The 11,536-nt window shown below is 23.4% G+C and overlaps 1 protein-coding gene across 3 annotated transcripts in view; it reads right to left on the minus strand.

Moving 5' to 3' along the window:
- The window catches only part of LOC112601266 (solute carrier family 26 member 10), a 68,622-nt gene extending 57,132 nt beyond the window's left edge, over positions 1-11,490 (minus strand). For 2 of the 3 annotated variants that reach the window (XM_025348778.1, XM_025348776.1), the window contains exons 1-2: positions 11,122-11,490; positions 10,705-10,777 (exon numbers count right to left, since the gene is read on the minus strand). In XM_025348778.1, coding sequence (XP_025204563.1) covers positions 10,705-10,727 — 23 coding nt within the window. In that variant the 5' untranslated portion in view covers positions 10,728-10,777; positions 11,122-11,490. The other variant, XM_025348777.1, reaches the window with a different exon arrangement.
- Between the last annotated feature and the right edge of the window lie 46 nt (positions 11,491-11,536).

The raw sequence follows: 11,536 nt of genomic DNA on the forward strand, positions 1-11,536 counted from the left end.
GAACAAATATGACTATTTGAGGTTTATCTTAAATAGGATATATCTCGGTAGATTCATCTAAAGCTAGACTAAGAGACAAACAATTAGCAATGTTATTTTTTAAATTAGTGAAAATATCAAAGCTAATTGTTGAAATACGCCTTTCTATTATATGTCTTATGATGCTGGTACATTTTCAACCATTTTTAAAAGTTTTTGATTTTCAGGATTTAAAACAAAAATTACATCTAAAATATTTCTTTTACATACTCGCCATACATATACGAACGTTAAAGTCGAGCAATATTAAAGGCAATTACAAAACTTGCTTATACACTATCATCTACCTCGTTAGTAAACATTGTCATAACATTAGTTTGTTTAGCAAATTTTAATTTCATCGAAGATAGCTTATTTTGCCTCGAATCGGAACCTTTATATTTACGTTTAACCGCTTTTTTAGAAATTGACATCATAACTAACTTTTGCATAAAATATCGATAAAATGTTACAAATATTTTACAAACAAATTAAAGTGTTTACAACAGAACTATTCAACACAGACTATTTTAACAACGATATAATTTCATATTTCGTAATTTAATATGTGTTATCGAATGTTAGCTATCTTTATTACTTTTGTGGTATAAAAGTACATATTAGATAATTTGGCTCTTGTTATAATTGCATTAATATATGTGGCTCGCATACATAGTCATGTTGGCCACCCCTGGTTTAGAATAATAAATTATAAAAAAACGAAATAACAACATTGAAAAAAATATAATTTTATGGAATGGAGAATTAACATCATTCTTTAACCAGTGATAATCGTAAAACACACGTATCGTTATAATAATTTCTCGGTTGTACAAATCCTTATTATGTTTTGAAGTATATAACTTACAGTATTAAAATGGATTAATTAAAATGTCAAACGCACAAATACTAAAATATAATTGATATGTTTACAAACAATACGGTAGTGGTACAAACACTACAAACAGTATAAATAATTAAAACTTAAGCAAACACTAATCAAGTTTACTCTTTGTGTATTTAAATGAACCAAGCTCAGCTAATAGACCAAACTCTTACAAGATTGGCAATAAATCGATAACATTCGTTTTTTTATTACGACTCGAGTAAAATTAAAACCAATAATACTAATTAAAAGTAAATATCACGCCATAATTCTAACTTATCAATAAATATTAAAGTCACTATAATTTTTAAAAGAAAAATTGTTCCTTACTTCTTTAATTTAGTTGAAATTTAATCATTTATTTAATGTTACATAAATAATTTTTCAATTTCTATAAAAACCGTATTTATCCTTTATTTTTCGAAGATTATCAACATTCTACAATTTCATGATTCCATAAGTTATAATAATACTTTTTTCACCAAATCATATTTTGACAACTGATGTTATTCACTATTGGTAGTACTAAATATTTTTTCAAGTTCTACGTATATTACGTATATAATCATATGATTTTATATATTTTATTAATTTTTCAAAAAAGATGCTTATTTAAACTGAAATATTTTTCATGACCTAACGATTTTATATGTCATTTTTCTTTTGCTAATTTTTAAAAATTCTATTTTTATTTTTTTTTTTTTTTTTGTAATTTAATCCATTTTTAATACATATTTTAAATTTTTTTAAGACAAAGAAGATGTAGAATATCAAGAAAAAATTTAGAAACTTATGATTTCAGATTGCCGGAGAAAAGTAACATTTGCAAAACTTAATACTTTTGAAATTTTGAAAGATAAGATTTTAGTGGATGTACTAGGTATAAACCATATTTTTTTTTCAAAAATATCACGTATAAAACTTTGATTTTAAAATAACAATATTACCTACTACGTTAAAGTTTATTTTTTTAAAGCATATTTCAGTAATTTTCGGTAATAAATTAAAATTCTATGCTCTAGTAAGCACATTTTTATATAGCTAGGTATACAATTTATTAATTTAAACAAATTAATAATTATGCAGTTTATATAAAATATTTAACTACTTAAGTAACCTAACCAATATTACGATAATACATTTGCATTACTACATCATACAATAAATTATCATTATTATTATTATTATTATTATTATTATACTAACAAAAAATAAATATATTGTATTACATTCATTGAGATCAATTTTTTATTCGATAAAAACTTAAATGAGTGTTTACTTATCAATTATACAATACCTACAGATAATTTCCTACACATGACTTAACGCGCATTTTCTCAATAATTTAACAAATTTATAGTTACGCAATGCGCATGTATAATACCAGTGTGCAGGAAAACAGATTAAATAGATCCAGGAATTTAAGTAAAAATATCTATACATATAATATATTAACTTCTATGCTTGTTACAAACACAATAAATAACTAACTTGAAATTCCATTAATATCCCTTAGGACAGGTCTTCGATAATCAGAAAGACAGACACGTTTCAGATTTTTCTTTTAACATATCTTCTTGAAACATATTCGATAATTCTTTTTAATATAGCTTATATATTTGGAGTTAAGTTATATTTCATTTTATCAATCCTTTTGATACCAACAGATTATTAATAAAACACAGAAATGTAATAACAAAGTAAAAACAATTAATTAATTCTGAAATTAAAAACATATTAGCATTAAACTTAATCTGTTACCTATTTTAATAACGTTTATCGATTGATATATTATTTAGTAAAATCAAAGTAAGCATTATAAGTAAACTAAAATTATTTATTTTAAACATTTTTCCTATCCAATATTGAATGCTATTATTTAAAAGTAATATAAGTTAATCATTCTATTAAAACAATAAAAACTATTCAAAAACCAGCCAATCACCTACAATAAGTACTTTATAATTTTAATTTAATTACTGCAGAAATAGAAATTATAAGTTCGTTAGTTCAGAGTTATAATAGGTACTAGTTTCTTTTTATGAACCAATCAAGACGTCTTATCCAAATATTTGTACTATAAGACTTTTTTTTTTAATTTTTCAAATTTCAATAATGAAAATATTTTAATTTTAGATTCTGAACGCATCGATAAATGTATAGATTTTACAATTTTTGCACTTATAAGATATGTAGACAACTTAGAAAATGTAATACAAGATTCCTTATCAATTATTATTTGAGCTATTAAAATATGTTTAAGTATATAAAGCGAAATTTTCAAATTAATTTTTAAATAAAAATTTATAAAATGTTCAATTTTTATATTTAAGACTTGAAAATATAATACAAGATGATGTAAGTATTTCAAGCTGGAATCAAAAATTATGAAAAAATAAATAAGCACAAATTGTTTCAAAATCATTTTAAATTAAAATTTGTAAAATTAGATATTTAAATAAAAAATAACAATTTTAATTATTTTGTTGTAATTCAAAAATATTTTTCATATGAATTTAGAACTTTTACGTATTTTACCATAATTCATATATTATACAATGATAATTTTAAAACAATTGAAGTTATTCAATCTATCATATGATTAATAATAAAATGAATTACTATATAATATAGCAATATAAAATATAAATATATCATAAATTATAATTAATAATATAGGCTGACAGACCACTTCGCTCAAAATACAAATTGTATAAATTACACATACTCAAATATTTAATTATTTTCCCGTAATTATTGATTAAAAAAAAAAAAAACAAAAGTAAACTACTAAAGATAAAACACCGTTATTTATATGTCTATTTCTATATATTCAACTTTTAAATATTACATTTACATATTGCATTTACTTTTTTCTACAGTTGAAACAAAATTTGTTACATAATATAATATACATACGTTGACTCTTTATAAAAAAAAATGTTTCAATAAACTCGGAATAGTAAAAATACTTTGAGAGCTGTAAGTCACTATTGTAAATGTATAAAAAATGCATGAACAGGTTTAACATACACTTTTATCGAAAATTGAATAAACATCATCCCCAAAGTCAATAAAAGGTATGAAACTTCCAATATTTTTTTTTAAAAACCAAAACAATTTACAAACACGAAATTATACGAATTATTAAAAAAAATTAAATGATGGTGCACCTCTCTAAAAAACATATCTGCTAAAGTTAATTACCGAATGACCAGCATGCATTAAACCACCAGTCTGCAAAATATAATTGACTTAAATTAATATTTAACATTGATGAGGATCAATTTTTAATTTAACTAATGACAATAAGCAAATTCCATAAAACAATAGATATTAGATTGTTAATATTTTAAATGAATTTCATTAAAACCATTTTTATAATAGCATATATAATGACGATTTAGAAGAACTTATCATTCAACATTTAAACGAGATTTTTCATACTCCTATCTTTATCGTATTACATACTTACTAAATAGTATACAACAATATGCCTACACCAACTTTAAAACTTAGATAGCAGATTAAAAAATATGAACTCTTAATGAAAATATGATAATTTAATTGTTTTAACATACTTGTATTATTTTTAGTCTTGTACATTAACTGTCTCAAATTTATAAGTAACCCAAAAAAAAAATGTTAATTTTATTTATTTCCAATTTGGTCAAACCAAATACTACTTAAAAATAAATAATAAAAACTTTAAGCTACGTCTCTCCAAATAATTAGATTTTGATAAGTAATATTTTTAATTTAATAGATGAAAACTAATCTGATCACTTTAGACTACAATTTTAAAAATTCTAATTTTTCAGAATTTGTAATTAAGTTTAAATAATTACAAATTATGATATTATTTTTCTGAAATTATACAAAGTTTTTAAAAAATTTAGTCAAATTTAACCCAAAAACAGCTTTCCTTTTTCATAAAAAGATTTTTTTTTTTAATCCTATTATTCTACAAGGCGTAATCATTATTCCTGTTAAGTCATTTTGTATCATTGAAATAGTTTGATCTTACTTTTTTCATACAATCTGTATTATTACCACTTATAACGTAGGTAACTAAAAAATTATAGAATTGTTACCTTTTAATAGCTTCCAACACCCTGATATTTTAAATTAAAAAAAAAAAAGGCGAATAATTTCACTGACAAGTTTATAAGATAATAAAGTAACATGAGATTTAAAATTATACACAGTACAAAATGTTTAATATTACTCCATGCCTAATCTGTTTTAAACGCGTAAAAAAAAGTGTATAGTACTTTTCAATTTTTATAGGTACCTAATTTATGTTACAACATATCAGTGACGAATTGAATGGTGTGGCGAAGAGGCGTCACTGCCCCGTAAGCTGCTTTATTTAGGAAAAAATAAAAATATTAGTCAATAACCTTTTATTTTTCATTTTATAGTAAAACTTACACGTATAAAAGTTATTTTTAATATCCCTCCCCCCCCCGTTATCAAGGGCTAGATCCGCCTATGCAACAAACCAATACAAAAATTCATTAAAACATGTTAAAATATTTAAATTGTATTAGATAATATTATGATAACATCTTCAAAAACGTACAAAAATAGTAAAAAAAAATGCCTTCAATTCTTCAAAAACAATTTAAGTATAGTATAATTAATCTGTATTATACGCTTTGTTAATCCTCCTTAAAAATTGAACCAATCATCATTATTATTACACAAATGTATGAATACCTACAATTATTTACATAAAAATCCAACGTTATCTTTGGTGAAAATTGAATTTATTTGGTACAGTGGTTAACGATAAATTAATGCATTAACGATTCTATGGTTGGCAAAGTACAGTAAAGTAAACTAGGTTTAATGGAAATAAGAATAATAGAATAATATAATAAATCGTAAAAGCTTCGTAAAATAGCATGCAAGTCACCTTTTTTAACACTCCACCACGTTCGTAATGTACAGTATAACAAGTACATCTCTCTATATACTCTCAAATCTCAATCTATATATAAAAACAAAATGTATAGAATATTTATACTGATTAATTATCATCAAGTTCACATATATTTTATTAGTCTTTGAACACGCTGGCCGCAGTTTTTCTTCATTATTTTTTAGTATTTATTTTCATAATCGCACTTTAAGTACACCGACATCCTTGAACGCTGGCCAGCATCGGAATGGAGCCGCCGACCCTGGGTAAGCTCATGATAAGTTATGCTAATTTTCAACTATCTACGATCAGTATCAATTCTGCCAATTTAGAATTAAAGGAGGGAAAATCACCTTATTGTCATCATCTAATTTGTGTAAAAATTTCAAGCGTAAAAACATTGCATCTAATTTACACAAGTCTAATGTTTAAATTAATAAACTATATCAGTATGTATTATACCCACAAGGCAATCAGGTTATGCTATCCAGATGTTGAAATGATGAACCCTGTTAAGTCACATCCCAGGTTTGACCATTTTTTTATAAGATGTAGCCAGAGACCGAATAACTATGGTTTGCAATTTATACCAGGATAAATATGTAACTTTTTTTATAATATAATTTAGTTACATCGATAAATTGATATTTAGATGAAAAGTCATCTATTTTATAAAATGGAAAATGAAAATAACTTTTTTATGCTTGGTAAAATACCAAAAAATTTCACAAAATGGTTTTTTTTTCTCATGAATTGTCATTGCAATTTGCCATTACGTGATTTTTTCACACTTTATTCATTCAAATAAAACATTTACCGTACAATTATTATTATTATTTCTTTAAAGCATACACATCATCATTCATCACACAACTATGATTTATTTATTTAATATAATACATTACGATTTTATTCATGTCATGAAAATGCATTTTTTTTAAATATACGTTTAGTCATACTTATACATGATAATAATTAATATTTTACTATTAAGTCATATTAAATCTACAACAAATAATATAAATATCCAAAATAGGAATCTATTTTTTACTTTTTTTATTTAAACAAGGTAATGATTTTGTACAAATCATATTACATTTTTAGTTCACGCATTTCAGTTCAGTTAATTTGCATTCAATTCAATTCAAAAAAAAAAAACCACGCTACATGCCACTACACATTCTATTTCATATGAACGAGGTAATTAACAAAAATAATCAACTTTGCCAAAAATTGTTCTAGATGTATCAGGTTATTAATTCATAAGTTGATTGTGTAAAACTGGATATCAATCCAAACGATCTGCTAGTTTTAAAGACCATAGCATGAAATGTTACAGTCGTTGACATAACTCATTGCACTGATTTAAATTCCTAAAATAAACAATAATTAAAACAAATTACTGTATACTTATATAAACTTACTTATTTTTCTTTAAATAAATAAATTGCTTTTATATATGTGTATTAAATATGACTTAAATATTATTTATTAAATACTATGTATAACTTAACATATCTTTAAACAAAATCAATTTAAATTTATATATTTAAAGATCTTGTATGACATTAAATATAATAAATACAATACACAATATGTATTAATGTATTATAATAATAATAATTGTGTAACATAGTACATTAAATTAATAATAATACTTGTGTGCGGTAAATGATTTATTTCATAAAGTGAATTACCACTTTTGAAAAAATTACATGATTTTAAGAGATCATTTCATAAAAAACGAACATTATTTCGTGAAATATTTTCGATACTAAAATTAGATCAATAATATTACACTAAATGCGAATAAGTCATTTTCATTTCATAAAATGTACGACATTGCATGAAAAGATTGATTTCACGAAGTGGCTACAATATACATATGTACATAATAACTAATTAATAAGAGTAATAAGACAATACTTGGTAAATAACATAAACCAGATTAAATATAATAAATTACTATACATTGCGATATTGATGTTTCCTTTAGAAGTTAAACAAATTTGATTTTCAGAAATCGTTGTTTTACAGTCTACATAATATAATAAAAATGTTAACTTATGACCAATGTATATTCGTTTGGCCCGAATTAATTTTAAAAAGTTCAATGCCGCTGATGTCACCTGTAATATTGATGACACTTATAAGAGCGAACCGTCATTTTGAGATGACACGCTGATAGATAAAACCGATAGGCAACACATTATACCTCAAACATTTGATTCTAATTCTTCAAGATATTTCACATTAGAATGACCTATGATAACAACACCAACATTGAAAATTACTCGGAAAAATATTTAACGATAAAACGCATTGATACCTGATTCTTTCTGTTCTCTCACAGTTCAAATATATTTTGACTTTGCTTTCAACGCCAACACCTTCCTTGTCAACCCTGATAGTGGTATAACAACTACATAGCTTCTATCTACCTTCTTCTTCAATAATTAGTCCTGATGTTTTCTGCCTCAACTTTTATATCACCGTTTCCAGCACACTCAAAAGCTATTCTATAATGCTGTAAACTTTAAGAATCTGAATTAATATTTCAATCTTCATTCTTCAAAAGTACCTTTCTACCATTCCAGTCAAGTAGGACATCCCATGCACATAGTCATCAAAGAATGCTGCTGATTTAAAAAAATATAAGATCTTTAGTCTCATGATTGATTTTGTTTTTTTGATCTCATCGAGAAAAGAAGTCTTATGCTATGATTAAGTGTACTTTCCTCAATTCTAAAAAAGCCTCCCGACAAAAATTCTACTCTTTTCTTAAATATTTATCTTTTCAGTCAAACTATAACCTACTGTAAATAAGTGCAAAAGCTTTAATTTAATTTAAAAATATCAACTTTAAATATCCATCATCCTTTTTAAATTACCTTAACATTCCCACATTCTTGAGACAATGGCGCTTATCCTTTAACATTACCTACTCAACTATTTCTTCCTCTTTTATAATTCCTGTAATTTTTAATAATTCTACTCACAAATCCTTTTAAATTTTTGATTGCTCTATTATAATTTTCACTTTAATTACATTTATTACCAAAGGCTTCTTAATCTAAATGAATAAACAATTTCCATTAGTTTTTTTTTTTTTTTTTGTAATTTGAATCTATTTATTACTTTATTTAATATTTTTATTACTATTATTATCACATTAATATAAAAATGTTTATAATGTTAAAAAAAAAATAGCCACTCAGTGATTGATAAAGTCTTGATTTGTCATCTATAATGTTCTTATCCAACTTTAACCAATTAATAAAATAATCATAAATATCAACTACCAGATATTTAAAATAAATATTTTTAATTATTCTAGTATAGGTACATTTGAAAAATAAAATATAGTTTATGTTTATTCACTATCGCAATATAGTTTATTGATATCTACCTAGTTATTAAACAAGTTGTGTTAATATCCGATAATTAAATTTTTGTTGATTTCCAATAACATTCCACACTTTCTTATTATCTAAAATTATTGAACCAAGTGCTAGTATTAAATTTCAATTTTTAACTGTAAGAATACTATTGCTTTAACATTATTTGAGTACTTACCTAAATATATGATCACAAACTCACAATTATGAATATAATTACACCCTTCTAATTTTGATATATTTATCAGCAAGTAGTAAACAACATATAAACAGTATTTATTTAGACTCTTAAATTTTAAATATAAAAATGTATTTTATTTTTTTAATTGCCTTGACTTACTAAAATTTACATACTGAATTCCAAATAATATTTAATATGTTTTACCCACAAAATAAAACACAATTTTAGAATTGTATATTTTATTTAAGCTAGATTAACATTACAATTGGTAAATAGAATAATGTTTTAATTTCATAATCATGATAAAAAAATAATAATGTATGTAAATAACAAGCATTGTTAGTCAATAGAATAAAATATTAACACAATGAGTAATAGTATTCAGTATAGATTATAAATATACTATATTTTCTCAAAGGTTATTACCCGATATTATAATGAATATTGAATAAATAGAAAAAAAAATTATGTTAACTAGAAATTATAATTGATGATAACTATGATACATAACATTATTAACATTAATATATTATATATAAACTAAATTTAATTTTTAATTAAGTTTTTCTAAGATCAACACAAAATAAAGTAAAATATGATCATAATGAGCTATCCACACATATAACATAATAATTAAATACATAACAATTTATTGTAAATAAATGATATAAATAAAACTGATGAAAAAAAATGTAAGAAATTAAATAGTATAATTATTAATAAATAATGTGAAGAATAAAGATCAAATTACAACATACAATAATAACAATGACTTAAGCTGGGGTATTGATTGGTTAAATATCTTTTAAAAAAAGTTATTTAGTTATCTATTTATTTTAGTAAACTTTTAGTCATAGGTATTATTTTTCTATACAAGTAAATTTATATAAGTATATAAAAATGTAAAGTAAATATATAATAATTTTTTTGTAAAAATGTGATCATAACTAATTCTTTCTTACTTGATCAAAATTATATTTATACTTAAAATATAATTTTAACTTAAGTTTGTAAATTATTTTAGTTTAAACTTAGTATTTTCTAACCATTTAAAGCTAAAATATTAACTATTCAACCTTACAAAAAGAACTTGAAGTTAACTAAACTTCAATTTAAAAAAATAAGGAAATAATTCATTTTCCCAGCTATAAGAAACTGTCTATAAAAATAGATTAAAAAACATTTTTTTTTTTTTTTTTTAATTTACAAATAATTGTTTATGTAACAAAAGAATTATATGTCTGTATAAGCAAGCATTTATACATTTAGGAAATTTTAATAAGAATTAACTTACCCTTTTTTATCATCATCATCCATATTGTTAAGACAATTAAAATAGGAAGGATAAAACTAAATAAAACTTTGTCCTGTAAATTAAAAATCAAAAATATATAACTATTTTTTTTTATAATTTGTTTCAATATTATGTTTCTAAATTTATTTATACATAATTTTAAAAATTAATTATTTCTCTTTCACTTATCAAAGTTAAGTGATTCAATGTAGCGCATAACTGTTTTTTACATAATTAGGAAGTAAACCTTACTACCTCATTTGACCTTAAGAGTGGCGTGCATGGCATTGAAACCAGTGAATGTGTAAATACTGATAATTAATTGACTTGATTATTTGTTTGAAAATCTAACTAAACTTAAACCTTAAGACATAACATTATACTAAACAACAAAATAAATATTGTGTTTCAACTTACTTTAATATTATGAGAATGAAAAATTGGATTTATCGCATAGACAATAACATACTAATTGTAGATGGATGGTTAGCCATCGTTGAATGACTAATTAGTAATTATAGTTGCGTTGAACGAAGAAAATAATTATGAATAATTATTTGGTAGAAAAAAAATTATTAGCAGTACTTTAGTCATTTCATGGCGACCATTAAAGCCTAAAGCCTCCTAAAATGATATATGTTATTTGTCCTCACTCCGCACTACCCCGGACCGAGGATCCAAAGTCCAGACGTGCCCCACTGTCCCGTCAACGGCTAATGACTAATGAATTTGATGAAACATCAAAATATTTTTATCAAAATTAGATATTGATTAAAAAGTAAAGACAAATAAATAAAGTTTAACATGGAAGGGATATCACTTATAAACACAA

The sequence above is a fragment of the Melanaphis sacchari genome, unplaced genomic scaffold, assembly GCF_002803265.2.
Source record: "Melanaphis sacchari strain LSU unplaced genomic scaffold, SCAv2.0 Contig76_pilon_pilon, whole genome shotgun sequence".
Lineage (NCBI taxonomy): Eukaryota > Metazoa > Arthropoda > Insecta > Hemiptera > Aphididae > Melanaphis > Melanaphis sacchari.